We start from the raw sequence: 25,401 nt of genomic DNA, 5'->3' as shown, positions 1-25,401 counted from the left end.
GGTCTTATAGTCACTTTATCTAATCTTCTATTTTATTTCATACTGAACGTTTACATGTCTCTTGTGAATTATGTAACTATTCTAACTAAATATATATCTATGATAAAAGTGTCACTGAATGTCAGGTTCCAGCATAAAACTGAAGTTTCTAGCAATTTACATACGTTTATATTCTGATTCTTCATTGTTTCTATTTCATTCATGAATGAGTTATTTTTTATGAGTACTTTATTGTTTTTATTTAGAATTTATTTTCAATGTAATTTAATCTTTTTTATAGTAACTCTTATATTATTTATTATTTTATACTCTGTTTTGAAATACAAAATTGGATGGATTTTTTAAAGTTTTCATTTCAATTTTGTAAGAAAATAGACATTTTACTCACAGCTAAAATTTTGTTTAGAGATAAATACAGTCATGCAGACATTCTGTACATAGGCGGATATACTGGAGCTCCAAGTTCCGTTACCAGCAAATGATCACAGAGGTAGGCGTCGGCAGATGAACAAGCAATGATAAAAGGCACATTCCCTATACTGGTTTAACAAGAATTTTAATGCGAACAATGATACATAAAGTAGTTTCCGTTTGATTACAAATATTATTATTTTTTATCACGTACATGTATGCATAAGTATAAAAATTGATGACTATTACAGAATCCTTAAAAATATTGGCAAGTTTACAACCAAGTTTAAATTGCCTGAATTATAATTATGAAATAAAAACTCAAGTAAATTAATGCTCGTTATCACACTTATCATACATAGAGTTTATTGCTCTTTCAAGGCTTATCAAGAGTACCATAAACGTTTAAAGGAATTTAATATTTTTTCTAATATATTCGTAATAGACATTTTACATTTTTAACTTTCTGGATGATGCTTCTTTCTGAAGCAAGATCTGATGGCTATCCATCGAGTTGCGTTCTCCTTGTTTTGTCTGGAACGTTCTCCAAGAGTCCGCTTTACGTCGAATGTCGCCAGTGCTGGTTTTCGATTCTTCAAGGAAGACCGCACGATACCACCAACGAGCGTCAGAGCGAGACATCAATGATACCGCGCTGTGGGCCGACGAAGGTGGGCGTCGAGGTCGCCGGAGAGGGGCGCGCAATCTAAACCCGATAACGAGCCAGCTGGCGGCGGCAGTGCCGTCATTTACGTGAAGGTACGACCTTCGCGAGAGGTTGCTCTCGCTGGTGGTGCCGGATCACTCCTTCAAATGGTCGCAGCCTGTCCTGAGAAATAAATCGCGACACGACCTGGTACCACTCGTGGAGGACACGGAAGTGCCAGCTTACCCCGAGGAACGCATCGAAGAGTAGTGAAACGAAAAGGACCAGGAAAGAAAAAAAAAAAAGAAAACAAACATGCCGTGAATTTTGTCAGGTGACAATGCGTACGACCCGACGAAGTAGACGGTGTTCATAGCGCGTGCGGCTTTCGATCGCATGCGTCCAACGCTGTAGACACTTCGTCGTCATCGTCGTAGTCGTAGTCGTTTTTGCCGCGCGTGTGCATGTGTACAGTGTGTAGTGGTACGCGCGTGTGATCGTGTTGTACCTGACCTGTGGTACCTCTTGACCCAGCTTCTACCTGATCCAGGTGCCCGACATCTGGACTGATCGCGATGACTACGAGGGAGCTCTATGTTAAGGTATCACGGAGTTAGTTCGGAGATTATATTTGATATCAGGTGTGCATCCCCGAGGAAGATGGCAGGTCTCCTCTGACGTAAATAAAATTGCGCGCCGAGAATTCTCTTGCGCGCCAACGTTTCAGTCCTTTGGGGGGATTATAACGCTACGCTTCAAGGGGATGTTACAATCCAGCATGATGCGCAAAGCGTAATCAGAGATTTTCGTCAGATGGTTCCATAATTAGAGACGCGAGCAGGGTCGATTAGGGATGTTGCTCCATTTTCTCGGTCTTAAAGTTGAGAAGGAATTTTGAAGGTAAATACATATGAAAGTGTCTTTACCTTGAAGTGCATTATTGAAGTTCAATAAATAATATTCATAGGAATAACTTGTAAAATTTTTTTAAACTGAATTACTATTTAAAATTTCACATGTGACATATATGTAAAATTATTGAATTAAGCATTCAAGGATAATGAAAGAGAGAGTGTGTGAATTAGATGTTTTGTGCTAATATATAATTACCTTAACGGAACATTAATGTTATATAATATAACAACAAACGTTTCGACCTTTTAACAACTAATTATTTTCAATGTTACAAAAATAAAAATTACGCTCTTAATTCCACCAAAATTACAAATAATAAATTTTAAACGCACGCATTTAATGCTTTTAAATTCTTAAAAAGCGAAATTAATGGCGTTTTAATTTCTTTAGCATTGTAGATAACAGGTTGTCAAAAGGTCGAAATGTTTGTTTTTATACTATGTAACATTGATATTAAGGTAATATATTAATAGCACAAAATAAAAAACTAGCTCGATTCACTGCCCATTTTCATTATTTTTGAATTTTTATTAATACGAACCTGTTTATATTTTTTTAATTAAATTTTACCTGGATTATTCTAATCGTATATAATATCTCGAAATCTTGCTTCACGTGATTTAACTGTATATATCAACCAGGAAACTCATGGAGTTGAAAATGTCTCGGTTATACAATCAGTTGAAACTGCGGGAACGATGTCTGCCACTGCGAGTTTATGGTTGTGCGTGCGAAACTGTGATCCGACTCCGTTTCTACGCCTTTTGTTAAACATTAAGCGCGCAACACTTTGGCATTTGAAATAAACATATTTTCTCGCGGTGTTCACCTGGTGTAACTTGCAATCCAGGAAAGACCTATTATGATTATTTTTTATAAATATCTAAAGAAGCTGTAACGTAAGTCCCAGCCTTCCAGGATACCAGTTCTAGATTATGCAACAATAAAATCAAATAAGAATTATATAATTATTATTATGTCTATGTTGCTACATTCCCATAAATACACACGTATGTATATCACGAATATGGGTCATCCATTTACATAATATGCATGTCATAGTTTCTATGATATGAGACACTTAAACCGAAGAGAAAATACTATTATATTTCTCACTGTTATTCTTTTTTACTCTCATTTGAATATAACAGACGTTTCTATTGTATTTAATTATGCAGGCTATTATTTTTACTTCCAAAGGACGTTTTTTTTCCTTCTCTCTGCAATGAGTATCTTAATAAGAAGCACAATCGCTTTTCCTCTCTCTCTGAAACGTTTATTTGAAGATGATCTTGATGACTTAGCTGTTTTCAGAGATTTCAATTGATACAAAGTAAACAAATTCTTAAATCTCGCATACCTTTAAATTCAAGCTTTGCACAATACGTGTACAAGAATCAATAATACTAACTTGACATTCTATCTAAAGTATTTGCTTTGTTGAGATTGACGAGTTCGGTATGTCCAATTGTATACATACATCATGCAGTATATATACTATAATACATCATGCAGTTAATATTTTTTTCCCAAAACTGATACTAATTAACAGTAATTTATGTCTTTTGCAACCTTTTAAACTGTAATCTATCGATAATTAATATAGTACTGCTTTTTATAATATATAAAATGAAAAATAAAAAAAATCTCTCCACATCTTTTATTTTTCAATTAAAATAAAAAAAAAAACAATTGATAAAGATGCTCGATTTAGAATGTTTGCTATACATTTTTATTGACGTAGTGACTAATCAAGCTGCAAAACGCTGATCTGAGAGCAACAAAAAGTTATTAAATATTTTATTCTTTGTACATGCATTAATAAATACGGAAAAATGAAGTGTTTCTCAGACCTTAGAGATTTCTTTCCGAAAGTAAAATCAATAACTGTCGGCAAGAAAGCCTGCATTACCGCAGAGACCTAAATTCTGGTCTAAATCAAGTGGCACGATTATAGAAATAACAGCTTGTGTTTATCACGATAATATTTCTTTAATAGTACAGTTGTGATTACATGAATTTTTTTCGAAAAGGAGACTTATAATATAAAATTAATGTAATTATTATGAGATTTAGAGAGAATCAGTTAATAAATTATTACATGAAAAACATAAATTAATAATGAATTAAAGCGATTATGTGAAATAATCGATTCTTTTCGAAAAAATTATGCACCACTTTTTGTAACTTAGCTGTCATTAATAGATTAACAGAGTACTAAACAACCACATTTCCTATACAGTCATGAATTATATTCACCAAAGCTGAAATCTCGGAATGTCTCTAACATGTCCCGACCATATTACAATCGTATCTTTCAAGATAATTAATTGTTCTCTGGAGATTTTACTTGCTAAACGTCGGAAACGATGATATTTATACGTAATTTAGTAATGACGAAATAAAATAAGATTCAGTCGCGAGTTTAAAATTATACGTTCAGAAGTTTTTATTACAAGGTGACTGGCTCTCTTTCTCCACAACTTTTCATTTTTCTCTTTTCCTCGAATTAGCTGCTCACTCTCTAATGATAAAGTCTTGATCGGTCTTTCTCGAACAATTAAATTTCTAAATATTGTTGAAAAAAGAGAAATGTTTTTATCGATCGTTTGAAGGATCATATGCTTTAGTAAAGGTGAAGGTCTCCGCGTTAATCCGATCTCGTGTTTGTCTCGTGTATGTCTTACTTGAGTCAAAATAAAATCTAAGTTTAGTTTATGTGTATGTAGATGTATGAGTATATGTTTCGCAACGAAGGTTGATTTTGTGAATGTAAATTATATATAAACGACTATTATTGCAAATTAACTGTATCAATGCGATTGCATAATCGCTGCAGTACCTTTCAACAACAATAGTTAATCGTTGTCATCCGATTCGTTCCGGAAGGAAATCGTCGCGTCAGTGACAACATAAATGTATTATGGAAGAACTAATTTTGCCAGATTTAGGATAATCGTAACTTGAACATTTAATTGTAAGAAAACAACATATGTATAACGTATACAATTTAATTTTTCTTACAGTGAGTAGTAAATCCACGTGTAAATTGAAATGAAAAGTAATATGATGCATAATAAATGCGCCTTGGGATTTAACATGCTGTCGAGTAATAAAAACTGAGATTAGAAAGCGCTATTTCCTTCGGTTTATGCTATTCCCTTTAAGCCTGTGACGCTTCTCCCCGACGTTGGTGGTTGATTTATCGGAGTGCCCAGGTGAGCGGCGGGGGTTGCCCGAGGTCGGGCATCACGCTTTTTGTTATAACAGGTTTTCGCTTCTTCGGACGCGAGGATACGAGGAAAAAATCTCAGAAATAACTTGGCGACGTGGACATTGTTCCTCAGGTATATTTTTTTCCATCGATCAAGCCAATTCGAACGTGACTACGACTATGTGGGTCTTCAGAGAGTTTTGAAATATCGAGTATCGCGAACACGCATGACAGAGAAAAATACAGTTCGTGTTTCATTGTTCTACGATTTACGACAAAGAAATTTTTAACCTTTCTCTTTATAGTATCACAAAATATTTTGTAAATTGAGAAAAATACACTCTCTTTCATTCTCTTTTTCTATGGCACATTTTTTCATTTTCGGAAAATGGAAAAAATAGAAAAAGTGAATATAAAAAAGAGCCTATTTTTCTCAATCTGAAAAATATTTGGTAATGCTATAAAAAGAAAGATTTAAAATTCCTTTGTCATAGAACAATGAAACGAGAAAGTTGTCAAACCAATCTTTTTTTTTATTACTCTCCAACATAATTATACAAAATAATTTGTATAAAGTCAATTATTACAGACAAGGTTTGTCAAAACAAGAAATCTTATAGAAACTTAAATTTTGATGCATTTTTGAGTATGAATGATGATAGTGAGGACAATTTTCTCGGAATTGTTCCCGTCTTTCTTAAACGGTCACTACTATCTACAGATGAAATGTTCCTCATGATCTCGCGTGAGGAATCTACCGGTCTTTGCGACGACGGAGGGCAAAGAGTGTAGCGAGATCGCCTCGTGCCGAGACGTTTTGCTTTTGTGCAGCAAGAGAAAGGGATCTGCTTGGCTATAAGCATAGCTCTCCGGTCGTGTTCCTTGAACTGATCATTCGATTGGCTATTTTCTACAAAATCCTAGCTCACCTCTTAACATGAAAGCGTATTCGTGACTTCGGATAAATCAAAATTAAAATTTAAGAAATTACAATATAATGGCTCATTAAAATCTCATTGAAACGGAGTCATGTGTGGTTCATTAAATATTTATGTCATTGCCTGTTTGAGATCTCAGCGCGGAGTTTATATTCTCATACTGCGTTGTAAGAAACCCTTTCTCTTAACAGAGAGACCATTCTCCTTGTATTGATTACACCGTGTCGCGCAGACGAAAAGGACTTTCGTATCTCAAGATCACTGTGCACAAACTCTCTAATCTATTATCGATTGCATATGCGCCGTTTCCACCATCGATCATGGAGATTAGCACATTTCATTGCGTCGTCATCCGGATAAGAGAAACTCCCGCCAGCAGTTGAGCGCGCTTCATCGGAGAAGCGCTTCTTTATCGCGCGAAGAAATGTTTCCTGTGTTAAATAAGGCGTTACATCGTCGGTCCTTTATGATCCCTTCTCTTTATCCGCGAGACGTAAAGTCCTCACGGCAATATCCCACGAAAGCATTCCGCTGTTACTGACGCGCGCATAACACCCGCGCCCGAAGCGGAAAGTCGCGTTCTCACGGTCGCAATCTTTCTTTCACGGAGACTCGATGACTTCATTTACCTTTGTTTATCAGGACCGATTAATCGCCTCCTCGGTAAGACATGAATCGGGAGCATTAATCCATGAGGATACTTTCACGTGTCATGATACATTATTGCGCATTTTACTTTAAGCCGAAGGGCATTGCCATTATTTCGAGTTAAATAAAAAATTGAGCGCAGTAAAATGTAATGACTCCATTTCTTACAGCGCTTGACGTTGTGATTATGTAAAATTAATGTGCAATTTTTTACGACGTACATCACAGCTTGAATATATTTTAAGCTTTAATTATAAATCACGTAATTTCGCGTGTGAAGGGGAGAAAAAGTGTGTGTATATATATATAACATTTTTATATATGTATATATATACACTATATATATATATATATATATATATTAACACGGCTTGATACATATCGCAACTTTAATTGCAATACTTATAGTGTTAGTGGAAATTAGATTAACGAGCTTCTGTTTTTTATGGCCTATTAGATAGGAAAAGGTAAACGTATACGTCATATAAGCATCATAAGCAATCGATCTTACTATCCATCGCTAATATCAACGAGACGCAGAGAAGGTAAATTCGATGAAGTTGTTTGCACCAGTCGTTAATAGACCTCGAAGTTTTTATAGTCCGCTCTTGGATCACATATGTGCGTGTGTTTCATGGTTGCGAATAAAAAGAACATTATCAATACTTATCTACATTTTGAAGTGTATAACTGATTTTTTGAAAGAACATTGTATTCGATATTTTTCCAATTTTGTAGTAAATAAAAAAATCATGTAGCTAATACTCAAGCAACATTTTTCTGCTAAAACATCTCTTTTCATAAAAATGATTGCAGCAGTTTTTCAGAGAGTCCCTCGATTATCACTTCGCACTTTTCAAAAATATGGAATGTAAAATAAAAGTGAAAAATAGAACGTATCAATAAATATTGAATATAAATTCTCATTGATTATTTTGGTATTTTTACATGCATTTATAAGCTGATGTAGTCTAAAATATTTTTTTCTTTATTTTTAAGTTTTGTTTCTTCAATATCCAAAAAACACTTTGTTTACATGTTGTATACTCCATTCTACTTTATATTTTAAATGTTGATGTTTACAAAGCGAATACGTAACGAATTGTACATTTAAGTTTGTCGTTGAAGAAATCCATGTCAGCATGAATCATACATTCCGGGATGGCCTCGTAGTGATAAGATTGCAACACCGCTCCAATTGCTCTTCTACCTAGGTTTAAATTGTGAAAATGAAAACGCGAACCGTAAAACATTGATAAAGTGTCACTGCCGATCAAACCACTTTTCTCGTTATAATTAGCGCAACAATAGCGATAATAAAAATATATATTGAAAATAGAATAATTCAGTCGAGTAAACGTTGCCTTTGCACGATCTTTATTCAAAATCAGATTAAAACATACGATTCAAAATCCTATATTTTAGAAATATATTAATTAAATTTTACACACACACACACACACACACACACACACACACACACAAGTATATATGAAATTATTAATTTCATTAATTAATTGATAGAAGCGTAATTATTTTGTATTATTACATTGAATCTACAGTGGCCTTCAACAGTTTCTGACCAATATACCTAATTTTATTATATATTACTTAAATAAAAAATCTTTACAAGATCTAATATACAATTATTTAATATATTCTATTTATGTAATATATTTAAAATATCATGCCCTTAAGCTCATTGTAGTACAATTTTATTAGCTTATAATAAAAATGAGAAAAAACAGATTGACAAACATTATTGTAAAGTTATATATATATATGTTCGCCGGAACATTTAATTTAATTTTACTGAGTCTGATATTGATCTGTGCCAGAAAGAAACACGTGAAAAATATTCACGCAGTTAGTATAAGAGAAAAGTCTTATGTGTGAAATGCAATAGAAGCCTTACCTCGGTGGTAAAGCTCGGAGAACAACGAAAGGGTTGCGTTGCTCGCGCAGAGACAACAAAGCTGCTTCGTATATATAAGCGACATATGCGAACAGTGCTTACATCAAGTTTTGAAGAAAATACATTGTCAACGAGTAGTTTACGCGAAATTGGTGCGGTATCGATCACAAAACGTCACCTGAGACGAAAAAATGTATCCTACAACGAAAACACTTCCTCGCTCTTGAGGAAAATATAAAAATGTAAAGAAAAAGAAAAATAGAGATAGTATTTTCAACATAGAAACTTACATGTGTCAATAAAAACTTCAATATAATTAGCCAAGTTCTTTATGTGGTTTTGAAAATGATAAATCACTTTCTCATTTACGTATTTAATTTATCATATCTTTTAAATTGTTTATTATTGATGCCGTATCTTAATCATGTGTATATACGTGCCGACGCACGTAAATTGATCCATAACGGAAAGCGGTACAGTGAAATCAGAAGACTCACTCACATTGAATTAGGAAATTACGTAAATACGCAAAATGCACCGTAACTTTCTATGGCTACAGATCCACGCAGATCACTTTTGTCTTCTGGACATCTCTTCAATTAGAATCCTGCTATGAGAACCCGGTAGAGAACTCGAGTTTTTTGTTCCTCTTCCCGCCAGCTCGTGGTGATAATTGGCCTTACGGTTTATTGCTGCTGCTGTTGCGTTGTTGTATGTTGTGGATATGTAACGTAGAAAGCATGGGAACAATTTCTTTGGTATGCCACCACAAAGCGAGCTAGCCAGGACGTATTAATCCGTGGAAAATGTCGAACTGTACAACAATTTGCATACTGATAAAGCCAATGAGGCTTATACAATTAAAAAATAAATACAAAATAAAAAAAATTAAATTAAAAATACTTTTCATCTAACTGATCGTATAACTCTGTCTTATCTCTCTCTCTGTAAGTGTTGTACTAATATAATACTGTTGCATTGGCTGCAACTTGTATGTAACCCCTGGGTCAGGTACTCCGAGAATACTTCGACATTCTTTATTTACGTCTACCTTTCCATCGTCTTTCTTTCCTTTATGAACTCTGCGAACGCTTCAGCGAAAGTCCCGTATGTAATTAACTAATATACTGAAGTAAAAACCTTTGTGTCATGAGATGAAATATGAAATTTTATGTCGGCACAGCACCGACATAAAATTTCATTTCGTGACACGTTGATTTCCTAAGTATACATATGAATTCTTGTATACAAATATTGCGTGTCTTTTATACGATTTAAACGTTTTACAATTATTATATTGTATTGTATAATTTTTCAGTTTCCTTTAATTAAAAAAATATATTTAAAAAAAGCTTTAAAAGAAATTGTGTTTATACAAAAGAGAGCCACTATTTTTTGATTCTGAAAATTGCTTATCGATTTATTTTCAATCTTTTAGAACAAGAAAGCGATTCAAATAGTATCAATTCGCAACGTAAAGTGTCAAGCTGACTATTTTGTCTAAAGTTATTTATTAAATATGGCACGAATGTTATTGATACTCCAATTCTGGTGGCGTAAGCATTTACATTACGATGTTTATTAATCGTGGCGTCGTGTAACACAGTACTTTTGCTCATATTTCGCACAAGTCTGCGTATAAGCAAAACGTTGTGCGTTTTGTAAGTCACATCAACGTGCCGATAGGGGCAAACAAAGAGATAAGAGGTTTAATTATACCGCGTCAATGATTTCGCGACCATTACGTGTCACCTATCCGCGTTTTTATTTCTTCTCGAGCCAGCAAAATGATATCTTACGTAATAAATAACATACGTATACGATCTACACACTGTGAAAGCCAAGTTCAGGGTCGCATATTTTACTGTCTTTCTAAATGCGGTTAATTGGCTTGTGTAATCAAAGTAATTAATAAAATTATTTATGAGTTTTAACAAGAAGAAAAACCGGCGCCTTTTTATCGCCTTTTTATCGCTTTCAAAAGATTTTCGCACGCATAGTGCAGATGCGATCAGCGCGAATTATCAGCGAGTAAATAAGGTGAAGCTCGTTATTGTTAAAGTAAACGTGACTTTGCGAATTTACAAGTCTTGGCTGCCATTTCACACGACATTTTATGTAATTACTATTCTAGCATAAATTGGAGATTATGTTAGAATTATGTATTTTTCATATTTATTCATGTTTTCTTAGAAAAAATTAATCTGCAAGACTGTAAATCTGTAAAAGTAAGATTCTGTGATTTTTCGATATGACTTCTAAAATATATTTCAATGTAAAGCATGTTTCAATTCTAAATAATATTTGTGAAGCTCTTTTACATATCGAAATGTTTTTTAGCACAATTATACAATTTATAAAAAGCAATTAATTATGTAAATGAAATTTTGTTGGAAATTGGGAAGATTTATTATAATTCAGGCAATTGTCTCGGAAGACTCACAAAAAAAAGCTGTTGGTATAATCAATAAATTATTTTTTCTATTGAACTTACCAATTATGGATACGGATCGTTGACGTTACTTATGGGATGATTCGAAAATGTGGGACGGCGAAAGGGAAGTCGCGACTTCGGCAGAAAAACCAATTTACCGTTGCTTGACATGCTTCTGGATAGTACATTCGTAATACAATTGGGTGATCCCGGTAGACTACTTCGACAATACAAATCCTTACAACGAACATGAAAGCCCGTTGGGTTTGACGGATACACCGTTATTCACTCACGATAGTCGTTCACATGTTCGTAGAAAAACTATAAAACTGTCTCGGACAATTACGACTATCTAAATTTGTCTACCATGATACCATAATTTCTTGAATTTGTGCTTTAAACAAATTTTAACTTAGTGTTAGTCTTATTTTGTAATATTATTTGTAAGCGCGATTAAAAGTTTTAATTATGACTGGAAAAGTTACTTTTACTTTAAAAGTAAATTATAGTTCAGTTTTTTCTTTAAAAAATAACTAGTTACTGTGTGTATGTATGTGTGTGTCATAAGTTATTAATTTTAAAAAGTAAGATGTTACAATTCTTCCCACACAGCAAACGTGTCCAAAATACATCATAGGGATATTTTAAACATATGTTTAGGACATGTGATATCTTTAAGATATCTGTATGATGTATTTCTGCTATATGGGTTAAAAATAATAAGTCATTATTTTTTAGTTACTTTTCTATTATTATTCTGTTATTAAATTTTTGTAATTTTTTGCATTGCTATTTTAAATTAAAAAATCATACATTTATTGTAATATTATTAAATTATTTTACTTATTATATTATGTCTTTGTGTATGTGTGTATATCTTATAATTAAATAAGCGATTGAAGAATATATTCATTTATGTATAATAAATTTGGCTTCTTTTCTGATGTAGAAATAGCGTGTGACCTGTACATTATTATGTGAATCAATTTCGTATTCGTAAAGCATAAAAGAAATCATTGATCTTGTATGCCATGTACCTCTTGTTCATCACACACGTGATTAATGTTGAATGTTAAGTATTAGTACAGAGTTTGAATAGAACGGTAATTTCTACGCTTGAATAATATTCTACCGTACGCAAATAGTATATGATAACATAAATGTATGAAATAACGGCGAATTGGAGCATTCATCGACCGAATCAATACATTCTTATTGGCGACCTCAAGCTTTTTGCACCACTCTAAAAAGAAAAAGCGGTCATTTTTGTGATGTGCTGAAAAAGCCATTTATATGACCAATTAAATACCGTAACGATTATACGATGTAAACAAGTGCAGTTATAAACATATGTTCAATCTTGTTTTAACCTCTGTAATGCAAACTTTAACCTTAATTTTCAATTTTGACCTAAAATCTATATAAAACTGAATGGACCCTCTAGTGCTTTTAACGAAGATATATTTAATTTTAATAACCTAGCTCGCGCGATTATAGATTTTTTAATAATTTTATAAACTTTTTTCGGTGTAAACAAACGGGGTTGCGCCGCGTTTTTTTTTTTTTTATTAAACCGTATAACAAAACTGACGAAACTTTATTAACGCAAAAAACAACAATTGATCGTAGGACGGCCGAGTATGGGTGCCGCATCCAGAGAAGGTGTGGGAAGGCGCCGTGCTCCTGGAGAACTACAGGCAAAATCAGTCAAAGCTAAAAGTGCGCACGGAGGAATCGAATCAGACGAGGATATTGGAGATCAAATCGGACAATGATCTTCCGCCACTCCGAAACCCCGATATTCTGATAGGAGAAAATAATCTCACGTCGCTGTCGTTTCTTCATGAGCCCGCTGTCCTCTACAATCTCCAGATCCGCTTCCAGCGGCATTCCATTTACACCTACTGTGGCATAGTCCTGGTAGCCTTTAACCCGTACAACGAATTACCCATCTATGGCAATGACACGATATGGGCCTATAGGGGTCAGGCAATGGGTGACCTGGAACCCCACATTTTCGCCGTAGCCGAGGAAGCCTATACGAAGTTGGAGAGGTAAATAATCTCTTTGCAACATTTATCTATAAATTGTGTTATTGATATACGCTTGCAGCGATATTAATTAAAAAGCAAGTAGTATTTCCGTTAGATAAGAAGTTAACAACATTAACAATTAATAACTGCACGAGTAAAAGAGGCTATCTTTCAATTAAGTAATAAATTAGTTTTTAAAATGTATCAGACGTATACATGTGTGTATGTATATATATGTAACAATTCAATAAAGTAAATATTTGAATTTAATAATACTTTTATAGTTAAATTAAAAATTTTTTTTTTTATTTTTTTTTTTTATTGTTATAGTTGTAAAAACATGTTCACTTCGCATGGAAATAATTTTTTATCTAAATTTTAAATCGCCGCCAGACTTTGTGTATTATTTTAAAATACAATATAAAACAATTTGTAATTTTTTATAATGTTTTCATTTAGTGAAAAAAATACATATGGGTGTATTTAATAGATATATTTAAATTGCATTTATTTGAAATATATTTTGTATTATTATATTGACTTATAATTAATATAATTAGCTCAAACGTAATTTTATTTAATCTATTTCATTGAACTTTTTAATGTAGGGAGAACCATGACCAGTCGATTATCGTCTCCGGCGAATCGGGCGCTGGCAAAACTGTCTCCGCGAAGTATACCATGCGGTATTTCGCGACTGTCGGCGGATCGGCGACGGAAACGCAGGTCGAGAAGAAGGTTCTCGCCTCTTCGCCTATCATGGAGGCAATTGGTAATGCAAAGACTACCAGGAATGACAATTCCTCCAGATTCGGAAAGTTTATTGAGATCCAGTTCAATAAGAATTATCACATCACCGGTGCAAGCATGAGGACTTACCTATTGGAGAAGTCGAGGGTGGTATTTCAGGCAAACGAGGAGCGAAATTATCACATCTTTTATCAGATGTGCTCAGCGGCAAAACGTCTTCCCCAGTTATATTTATCCGACCAGAATCAGTTCCACTATCTCAATCAGGGCAACAACCCAAAGATCGATGGCGTAGACGATCTAGCGTATTTTAACGAGACGATAAGTGCACTGACGATGCTTGGTTTCACGTCCAAACAGCAGGACGACATGCTACGCATACTGGCGGCCATACTACACTTAGGTAACGTAAACATAAGTAGTTGCGTCAAGGATGCGAAGCAGAACGAAGTGGATACCGAATCCAGCTACATCGCGCCATCGGATCGGCATCTGCTCGTTCTTTCCGAGCTGTTGGGCGTCGAAATCAACGCAATGCGCAAATGGCTATGCCATCGAAAAATCGTTTCGACACGAGAGGTCTTCCTGAAGCCTATGACTGTGGAACAGGCAAATGGTGCGCGGGACGCCTTAGCCAAACATATTTATGCCGAGCTTTTCAACTGGATCGTGACCAATATCAACATCTCACTGCAATCACCAAGTCAGCCACACTGTTTCATTGGTGTACTGGACATTTACGGCTTCGAAACGTTTGAGATAAACTCGTTCGAACAGTTTTGCATCAATTACGCGAATGAGAAGCTTCAGCAGCAGTTCAACCAGCATGTCTTTAAACTGGAGCAGGAGGAATATCTGAAAGAGGATATCGAATGGACTTTCATCGACTTTTACGACAATCAGCCCTGTATCGATCTGATTGAGACCAAGCTCGGCATTCTAGACCTCCTTGACGAAGAGTGTCGTATGCCAAAGGGTTCGGACGCCTCCTGGGCGGAAAAATTGTACACCAAGTGCATCAAGTCTAAGCACTTTGAAAAGCCACGATTCGGTACTACAGCCTTTCTGATCTATCACTTCGCCGATCTCGTACAATACGAAACTGTGGGCTTTCTAGAAAAGAATCGCGACACGGTGATCGAAGAACAAGTGGACGTGCTGAGAAGTAGCGAGAACAAGTTGCTGAGAAGGCTATTCAGCGAAGAAGATCCTAAATTGGCAGTACCGCACACAAGAGTGAAAGTGTCTACTCAGAAGAACGTGCCGATGAACGCAACCAATAAACAGAATAAGAAGACGGTCGGCTCGCAGTTCCGTGACTCCCTTAATATGCTGATGGCCACGCTAAACGCCACGACACCGCACTATGTGCGCTGCATCAAGCCGAACGACGAGAAGGAAGCCTTCGAGTATAGTCCGGTGCGAGCGGTGCAGCAGTTGCGTGCTTGCGGCGTTCTGGAGACCATTAGAATTTCTGCTGCAGGCTTCCCGAGTCAGCGCACGTACGGCGACTTCTTCCAGAGATACCGCTGCCTCTGCAGGTTCAAAGAGATTCGGCGGGATGATCTGAAGGAGACCTGCCGGCGTATCCTGGCCAGGTACATTAACGATGAGGACAAGTTCAAGTTTGGCAAGACTAAGGTCCTCTTCAGGGCTGGTCAAGTGGCGTATTTGGAGAAGTTACGAGCGGAGAGACAGCGTGACGCCTGCATAATGATTCAGAAGACCGTGCGCGGTCTGATCCATCGTAATAAATACAAAAAGATTCGCAGGTCGATTTTGGGTCTTCAGAGATACGGCAGGGGTTACATCGCCCGACAAAAGGCCGAGGCTGTGAGGAGGGAGAGGGCAGCGGTGAAGATTCAGGCACGAGTAAAGGGCTGGTTGCAGAGGCGTTGCTACTTACAGATAAAACGTACGATTCTTGGATTGCAAACGCGTGGCAGGGGCAATATGGCTCGCGCCAGGTACAAGATAATGAAGGACAACGCCGCTGCGACTGTGATCCAAAGATTCGCTCGTGGATATCTCGTGAGGATGGCGTGTAAGAAGAAACTTAAGGACATAATAACCGTACAATCGTGTATCAGGAAACGCCAGGCGAAGAAAATCTTCAGGCAACTAAAGGCCGAGGCTAGGAGCGTGGAGCATGTTAAGTCGCTCAACAAAGGACTGGAGATGAAGATTATCACGCTGCAACAGAAGATAAATGAAATGGTTAGTATTATCTATATTAATGGGCATTATACACTTATAATTTTAAATATATAATACACTGAAAAAATTTTCTGATTGAACCAATAAAAAAATCCAAAAAGATGAGATTTCAATAAGATTATATAATAATAAAAAATTCTGTTCGATCTCGGCGTCTCGCCTTTTTGTTGGTTTAATCAGAACATTTTTCTCAGCGTATGCTTTATTATTTACTTCAATGTTTTTCCAATAATCAATGGCTACGTCTAAGAAACATATTAAATTATCATTTCAGGCGAAAGAGAATCAGTTCTTGAAAAATGTTCAAAATGAGATGGTAGATTTGAAGTGCAAGTTGGACGGCTTGAAATCCGTTGATGTTGAGAATAAGAAACTGAATGGTATGATGCAAGAAAGAGAGAAAGAGCTGAAAAAAATGGAGGAAATTCTACAGCAAGAGAAAAATGAAAAAATGGATATACTGCACGATAAGGAGAGAATTGCTTTACAGAAAAACGAGGAAAATAAGAAATTACAGCAGGAGAATGAAAGATTACGAAAGGAACTTTCGATAGCGACCGAGAAGTTGAAGAGTAACCAACGCGGTGCCGAAGAGAACCTCAAAAATCGACTTGAGCAAGAGAAAGATCTGCTTCGAATGGAACAAGATCAAGATCGCGGGGCTTATCAAAGATTACTTAAGGATTACCACGAGATGGAACAGCACGCAGAAATGCTAGAACAAAAATTAGCGTTACAAGGAGTGCTTGGACATTCGCGCTCTTTGAGCAATGCTTCCAGTGGCAGTGGCCAAAATGCGACTACGGAAATTCAACAAGATGATCAAAACATCGTAAGTAAAGGCATATTATGGATATTATTAAATAAAAGAATCATTTATAAAAAGAAATTTTGATATACAATAAGAGTATAAAGACAGTTTTAAATAACAGCCATCTTGCTATGCTTGTTACTTCTACTTCATTTTTTAATACTTATCGCAAATGTCATTTCTTTATCAGATTTGAAAACAAATTTTGTTAAATTATCAAAATAATTATGTAGGGTGCCTAAACTGATTTCTAGAATATCAAAACTTTTTGCAGCATTACGTTTAATTGTCCTACATAACAATTTTGATAGTCCAATAAAATTATTTTCAAATCTCCGTATCTAACTAAATTTTTAGATATACTTGAATAAAATCGTTCTTTCTGTGCACTTTATAAATAAAGTTCTATAGTGGTATCTTATAATTCCGTATATCTACCTGAATAGCTGTATTTCATATCTCTTCAGATTACATTTTTTACTGTTCATCATAGTTGCTACGAAAATAAATTATTGGAATTACATACATCCCAATTTCTTTTTTAGGATTTCGGTTACGGTTCCGTGAGATCTACAGGTTCCTCATCGACGCCTTATTCGCGAGTGGAAACGATTGATTGGAATCAACAACGTTCGGATAGTCCACCCGATGGGGAAGTTCAATCAAACAAATCACCTTCGGAGGCACCTGTGCCTGCACACGCGCCCGTCGACATAGGTCTCGTCCTGAAACTGCAACAGAAGCTGAAAGATGTCGAAAAAGAGAAAGGCAGATTGATTAGAATGGTCGAAGATCTGGAACGCGATAGTAACGAGGAGTCGACCAGAACGCAGGATTCGTTCAGAGTAAGTAAATTATTCGGAAAAGTGATTTTTCGTATTAGATTTTAATTTCCACTTATATTGATTTTTCGTATTAAATTCTCACTTACATGAGTTTTTTCTGTGTCCTATCCTAACATCTATCAATCTTCTTTTAATGTGAGCTTGACTCATTTAACCGATATTAAAAGATTATCGGTGATAAAATAAATCCACTTTACTGCGCTCCGTTGTCTTATCGCTATTATCATTGATTGTTATAATCACTGAGAAATGTGGTTTATTTACAGCTCCAAGAATTGGAAATGGAGAACGCGCAACTTAAGAAAGACTTAAATTCACTGAGGAAGACCGTATCGTCTGCTAGTCCATCATCTGCTCAACAAAATCTTATGAGTAATATATTACAACTTATTATCCATTTGTTACATTTCTTCTTTTAAGTTAACTGATTTTATATTTTCAAACACTTAAGGCATGATATAAATAAATGTACTGTACATCTGTATTCTGCTTTTCATTTTGTGCTTTCTAGATTTCTATCTAAAGATTTCTATCTTTTTTTGTAAATGCTATCTCTTCATCAATAAATATTAACTTTAACGTAACATGTAATATTGCAAATTTACAATCAATATTTTTTTTAATTTACACACACGCATTCTATACCTCATTGCCTGCGAAATTGTTGTTTTATTCATACGAATTAATCTCTGCTTTAAATACTAAAAATAGCTTAAGCAGATAGAAATGATAAATTTCGCAAAAGTTTAATATTATCAGTTTGAAGCATAATTTATATAAAAAGAACTTTATAAAATACTTTTCGCTTCACATATATTTGCTTCATGCTATGTAATTACAAATGATACGATATTCTTTCTATAAACATTATTAAATTACAAGATCATTAGATAATTAAAACACAAATATAAAAAATGTCATATTCTGTAAAGGTAGATCTTTTTATCTAATAATATTTTTGTGAATTTGTGTACATAATACCCAAAATTTATATAATTTTCCCCTTATTTGTGTTTCATTGGTCGATAAATAAATAAAATCACTGTTAAATAACTAAAATAATCTGTTTGCAAAACAGTATAATAATACTGATATAATTGTGTTGTAGTACAATTTGAGGCACTACAGGAGGAACTGGAAAGGAGAAGAGAGGAGTGTATTCAGCTGCACAGCGTGCTGGCTGATCATACATGTAGAATGAAGAACTTAACTGCCAATTATGGCCGCGACGTGGACATCATAAACGAGGACGGCGAGCTGGTACTTGCCTTCGAAGCACAGAAGAAGATTAACAGGTAACGCAAAAATATACTGTTAGCTGTTGAGTTGACTATTGACAAAGTGCCACAAGAAGAGTCTAACAACAGTCTTTTGTTGTTTGTGCATGCACTTTTCAGTAAACTTAAGACAAAGGCATCGAGAGGAGAGTGAGTTGAGCAGAATCACGAGCAGATTCACCCGTTTGAACGTTATTGAACTGTTCAATCAAAAAAAAAAGGATCATATAATTTCACATTATCACAAATGTCTTGAAGCATTTCGAATCAGTTTTTTTTTACATCAGCGAAATTAATGTTATTAGTACAAGTCATGCTAACTTTCCTTAATTTGTATGCTGTATGTCATTATACTTCTCCAACTGCATTTCGATAATTATTTTATAAAATAGCATGATTTCATATGTTTAGCATGATTCCATTGAACAATTAATTTACGATTGAACAATTCAAAAGTTATTTCGAAATAATTTTCAAAAAGTGAAAAAATTGGCTCCTTTGTTTTTAAGGCAATTGGAAGATGAGCTGCAGGCAAAAGAAAGAAACTGGAGAGTACAAAGAGATGAATGGCGAAACGAAATAGACAGGTTGCAAGAAGAAATCGAGAAGCAACAAAAATTGCTCTCTATTAATTTAAGTAAATCACCGCAAACCCAAGCGGAGCTTTACATGCAGTATGAGGTGACTAGATTGACGTCTGAAAATTTGGTAAGTAAAATAATTTCTTTTTTTTTTAAATTAATAATGTAAAGTTTATTCTCAATACGTTCAATTTCAAACGTGCGATTCTGTTATATATTGCTTTTAAATCTATTTATATCCTATTTATTTTTTATTGTAACGAAATAATATTAATTTCTCATTTATAAATATGAAAATTAAGCTTTATATTTATGTTAAAGGAACTTCAAGAAAAATACGATAAAGTAGCGGAGGAATGCAGACGTTTCAAAAAACAATGCAGAATCCTGGCGAAACGACTTAAGGATGCTGGATGTAAGTATAATAAATAACACTGTGTGACCATAAAAATTTTCTAAAGGGTGCGTGGGTTTGGCTATGTCGGGGGCACGACCCACTACCATTTCCCCAAGGGATTTGGCAAAGTTAGATCGTACAAAAATGGGGAATCAATTTATAGTTATGAATTTTGAAGAATACAGATAGTGCGATTTGAGGTCAAATATATATGATAACAAATATAAGCGTATATTAATATTTTTTTCATCACGCGTGCACGTAATGTGCCCTATACCTTAACGCTTTTGCATGCGGTAAATAGCCAATACCTCAAGCCGTTGAGTTATTTCTCTAATCTCACTCTTCTGCGCAAAAACGTTGTTGTATAGGGCACATTACGACGAGCACTTGTAATGAAAAATTCTATTTGTAGCGAGTGGAGGCATAGTTGTTTATAGGCGTATGTATAAAAATTGTTAAATGTTGTTATTTTATTTTGAAAATGCATAACTTAGTTGGTTTTTAGTAGAACTATCGGGAACTGTTGTTAAAAGTGCAAATGTTAATTTTGTTCTCGTACTTTAGAGGAAATCTGACGTGCCAGATTAGCGTAGTTAGCATGCCATATTTTCAATTTTAATTTTTTTCATATTAAAACTGCGGAACTATTTTTTATTTCTAGGTAGAACTGTAGAACTATGAAAAGTGCTACTGGAACTGTTGTAATTTTTTTGATATTGACAGAATGTCGTGCCAGCTTCACAGATCCTACTATCTAATGCTATCTCATATATTTGTAAAACAAAGTTCGCGCTCGCGCGTATAAGTGTGAGTGTGAGTATGTGTATGTATGTGCGTGTACGTATTTGTGATAATATTTGATCTCAAAACCATGAGAATAGCGCAACTGGTACTCCTCGAAATTAATAACTTCAAATTTATGCCCCATTCTTCTACGATCTAACTTTACCAAATCTCTTGGGAAAATGATAGTGGGCCGTGTTCCCGACACAATCAAACCTACGCGCCCTTTGGAAAATTTTAAAGGTTGAAATCGGTCACACAATGTAATTATATACATATTGTGAGAAATATTTAGAGAAATATTGTTGTGCAATTAAAATTACGTTATCATAAATTACTTTACCTCTTAATGCTATCAAAGACGAAGGAGAAGAACGTCCTTATATGAAAGGCACCGGTGAGTGTGTGATCTTGACAAATGTCATTACAATCATTGTTTCAATTGAATTATTCGAATAATTTGTGTATACAAAAAGCAGTAAGCTTTTTGATAGAAAGAAAAAAAATAGAAATTGTTTGATAAAATAGATAATTGCTGTAAAATGGAGTAACTTATTTCAAAATTGAGATATGTTTAGACCAAATTTTAATAATGTTCCAATCTTAATAACATTTTAAAACGCCTTCTGTTTTTATTTTAAATATATACATGCTGTCTAGATATTTTTTAAAATTTGAACCAATGTTATGGCAGCTGAAAGTTACTTCATTTTATGTAAATCAAAAAAATTCAAAATGTTATAAAAAAATAATAAACTAGATTACATTTACACCCATATAGACAATTCAAATTATATCAATTATTCGATCACACAGATAATTTGATCACACAAATAATTGATAATTCATCATTGCATAATATATCGAGTGCAATTTCCTAAAAACTTCGAGAAATACGTCAATACAAACGTCTTAATTTTATAGTGCCTAATGCGGTGGAATATGCAAACGGCTGCGTCGCCGCTTCTGGTACTCACGGAGATGGAAGTAACATGCCTATCATTCGCAAAAAGGAGAGAGATTATGAAGGAATGTTCGAATTTAGAAAAGAGGATATCAACGTGATCATACGCCATTTGGTCATTGGTAAGTGCCGGTGTTGCTTCTCGCTCAATATATTGTCTAACGAAGATTATTCGATTATTTCTTTTTACTCTCAATATATATATAATTTTCGAATTTACAAATTTATACATCCAATATTTTTTTTAGAATTGAGACCCCGAATAGCGGTGACGTTGTTACCGGGCTTGCCGGCCTACATCATCTTCATGGGCGTTAGGCATACTGACTGCATCAATGACGATGAAAAAGTGCGGTCGCTGTTAACCGAGTTCCTGAATGCCGTTAAACGCGTGTTAAAGAAACGCGACGATTTTGACTCCAGGGTACTCTGGCTGAGTAACACCTTGCGTTTGTTGCACAACATGAAGCAATACTCCGGTGACAAGCCGTTCCAGATTGAGAACACGCCTAGGCAGAACGAGCAGTGCCTGAAGAACTTTGACCTGAGCGAGTACCGCGTTGTGCTGAGCAACATGGCACTCTGGATCTTCAACAATCTCATCACGAATCTCAAGGAGAGAATTCAGGCCCTCACGGTACCGGCCTTGCTGGAGCATGAGGCGATATCCGTTCCGACGGACAAGACCGGACGACCCAGGTCATCGTCCATGGGCGGTGAGCCGGATTCCACGCAGCAGAAACTGGATAAGCTTTTGGGTGAACTGACGTCGGTGCATAAGACCTTGCAGTATCACGGCGTAGATCCCGAGATCATAATGCAGTTATTTAAACAATTGTTTTACTTCATGTGTGCCAGCGCTCTAAACAATCTGCTATTGAGGAGCGAGCTCTGCCGATGGACGAAGGGTATGCAGATAAGGTAAGACAAATCGTGCCATTAATCCTCGATTTTGCAGTTACTATTAATAATATGAGAAATCCAACACGAATACTAGAAAATATAATAAGTTATAAGAGAAAATTTTGTTTTATATAAAAATCTAATACTGCAGGTCATTTTAATTAATACTGAAAGATAGTATAAGTTAATTACTTATTTAATTACTTATTTAATACTTATTTTGAGTATTAAAAACACTGCCGTTCAATGCCTTTAGTATTATACTATAAATAAGTAATTAATTATTGTCTTTCAATAATAAATTGGCCAATATTAAATTGATTAATATATTAATAAATTTCTGTATGGTTAAATTTTTCTTCTTCAATTCTTAATCTTCTAAATCATGGTCTGATTTACAATTATTCATTTTTCGCAATTCTGCGCGTTGTTACTCGCGTAACGTAATAATATGGATATATGTAGAAATTATACAATGTTTCGTTTAATATTTAAGATATAACATGAGCCATTTGGAGCAGTGGGGCAGGGACCGACGACTAGAAACCGCGTCGGAAGCTCTACATCCCATTATACAGGCGTCGCAACTGCTGCAGGCTCGCAAAACAGATGAAGACGTTAATTCTGTCTGCGAGATGTGTCACAAACTGACGGCTAATCAAATAGTGAAAATTCTGAATCTATATACACCCGTCGACGACTACGAAAGTCGAGTTCCTGTTTCGTTTATCAAGAAAGTGCAAGAAAAATTGAAAGAACGTGGCGAGAACAACGAACAAGTAAGTTTTCCGATTGGAAATTATCAATAAATCTGTTTTTTTATAGTTAAATTATATACTTTTGAAATTATTCATATATTAATGTAATAACAAATTTTTTTATAATACGTGACATATAATACGTGATTTTTTATTTTCAGCTGTTAATGGATCTAAAGTATTCCTATCCCGTAAGATTCTCATTCAATCCATCAGACATTCGACTAGAAGATATCGAAGTACCCGAGGTGCTTCATTTACCCATGCTCAAGAAGGTGTAACGCAAACTCTCTCTAGGCATGATCCTGGTTGAGATCCCCATACTGCTGTACTATACTGTGTGTCTTTAGTTGAATTGAAAACATTATACGCGAATAACCGAAACTCGCTTAGTCCATTTGTTCGTACAGAAAGTTAGTGATACCAATAATCCGGCTATGTATAGACGTAGACGCATCGAGAGTGGTTCATTGATATCACGTTTTATATGTTTCTTTTTTACTCGTGTAATTTGTAGATTTTACGATATGTCGCCACATTCCGAATCGTATTCGCGTTCGAAGTCAATTCTGTTGTATAATAGATAAACAATCAGGTCTCAGTAACGAGAAAGAGCGATATTTTCCATTATTGTTATTGTATAGTGTTGTCGAAATGTAAGAAAAGGTACGAGTATGAAGCTTTTACAAGGATTATGAAGTACATACAGAGAGATGTATATTTCGCGTTCATTTCTTTTCAAATAAAAATTAAAAATCACAAATTTCTGAAAATTTAAGATAAATTTGGAAATTTCGTATAACAAAATAATTTTTACTAAAAAGTAATCTAATAATGTGGCGCAATTTTTCTTTCTTTTGTACAGCCACTTGATCCTTGTGAGAATTTCGTACGCACGATAAAGTTGAAAACTTGTTAAAGATTGTAATTAATGTGTAAAAAGGAGATGCGCGAGAGAGAAAAGATATAACATGTTGGAAATAGATTGTATATTTTGTGATACGAAAAAGGAGAGAGAAAGAGTTATTATAAAATTGAGTCCGATGACGGACTAATTTATGAATGAAAGAAAAATATGATAAAAGGCGACCGAAAGAAATAGTGGTATATAATTGTTGTGTTGTATTCTAATTTATACATTGTACATGCGATTGTATTTTGTGCCATTTTACAAGTAGATCGTACCAATATTCGTTTGTTATTTCGTTCGGTCTACCATTGTTTCGCGCATTACAAACGCCATTTCCACAGAATGATGTATGAAAAGCGAAAAAATATCCCTTCCTTAAAGATGTTATAGACAGAATATATTTACACACTTACACCTTGACTCGATGTGACATATTTATTTGTTCTTACAGTGAGAATATTAAAAATAAAGTCGAGGTGCTGAAGTAAAGCTCAGTGGTAAAGCAATCGCTTATTCAATCCGAAAGATTCCTTTAATTCTCTCGATCCTGTCACTTCACATACAGAATATAAAAGAAGAGTATTATATTCACTGTGATAAAAAGAATATCCAAAAAATAGTCCAAGATAATATATATAGTTTTTGAACATGGCCGGAGACACATTACCGCGTCTCCTGATAGGTAATGAATTGTGGTACGTATTACGATTTGAGAGGTCGTAAATTTATAATCAAGAAAAGACTACAAGTCGACTAACGAGTTCTTAAATGCCATATCAAAACCACGTTATTTCCTGCAATAACTATATTCTACATGAAAAATTTTAATGTACTATGTGCAAGAGTAAATATAGAAAACATAGGACACAAGTGACTGTAAATCGAGTATCGCTTAATAATTGTATTGGCGTATAAGTAAAAAATAATATCGCATTACAATATTACTTAATATACAAATTATAGTAAAAAGATCTGAAATAATTTTCAATTTAACCAATTCAAGCTTTGAATCATTATTAAATATAAAAATTAATACACTACACGATAT

At 34.7% G+C, this 25,401-nt stretch overlaps 1 protein-coding gene across 4 annotated transcripts; it reads left to right on the top strand.

Moving 5' to 3' along the window:
- Positions 1-1,069: 1,069 nt before the first annotated feature.
- Positions 1,070-24,185, top strand: didum (dilute class unconventional myosin). Of its 4 annotated transcripts, XM_018538591.1 has the most exons (15): positions 1,070-1,659; positions 12,751-13,175; positions 13,763-16,121; positions 16,396-16,953; positions 17,478-17,777; positions 18,044-18,149; positions 18,886-19,072; positions 19,175-19,204; positions 19,564-19,762; positions 19,957-20,050; positions 21,180-21,215; positions 21,743-21,904; positions 22,031-22,703; positions 23,182-23,464; positions 23,605-24,185. In XM_018538591.1, exons 1-15 carry the CDS (start codon positions 1,633-1,635, stop codon positions 23,722-23,724), a joined length of 5,559 nt encoding a protein of 1,852 aa, XP_018394093.1. In that variant the 5' UTR covers positions 1,070-1,632; the 3' UTR covers positions 23,725-24,185. The 4 variants fall into 4 exon arrangements, with proteins under 4 accessions (XP_018394093.1, XP_018394094.1, XP_018394095.1 ...); XM_018538592.1 differs by lacking the exon at positions 19,175-19,204; XM_018538593.1 differs by lacking the exon at positions 21,180-21,215.
- Positions 24,186-25,401: the final 1,216 nt, after the last annotated feature.

Source organism: Cyphomyrmex costatus, unplaced genomic scaffold (assembly GCF_001594065.2).
Source record: "Cyphomyrmex costatus isolate MS0001 unplaced genomic scaffold, Ccosl1.0 scaffold193, whole genome shotgun sequence".
NCBI lineage: Eukaryota > Metazoa > Arthropoda > Insecta > Hymenoptera > Formicidae > Cyphomyrmex > Cyphomyrmex costatus.
The sequence above is the reverse complement of the archived record's forward strand: the minus strand, read 5'-3'. Positions and strand labels throughout refer to the sequence as shown.

Bases quoted from the DNA above. Each gene is read 5' to 3' on its own strand.
- didum (XM_018538591.1), top strand. From the start codon at position 1,633: ATGACTACGAGGGAGCTCTATGTTAAG. The intron at 16,122-16,395 runs GTTAGTATTATC...TTATCATTTCAG, and splicing joins AACAGAAGATAAATGAAATG to GCGAAAGAGAATCAGTTCTT. The intron at 19,763-19,956 runs GTAAGTAAAATA...TTTATGTTAAAG, and splicing joins GATTGACGTCTGAAAATTTG to GAACTTCAAGAAAAATACGA.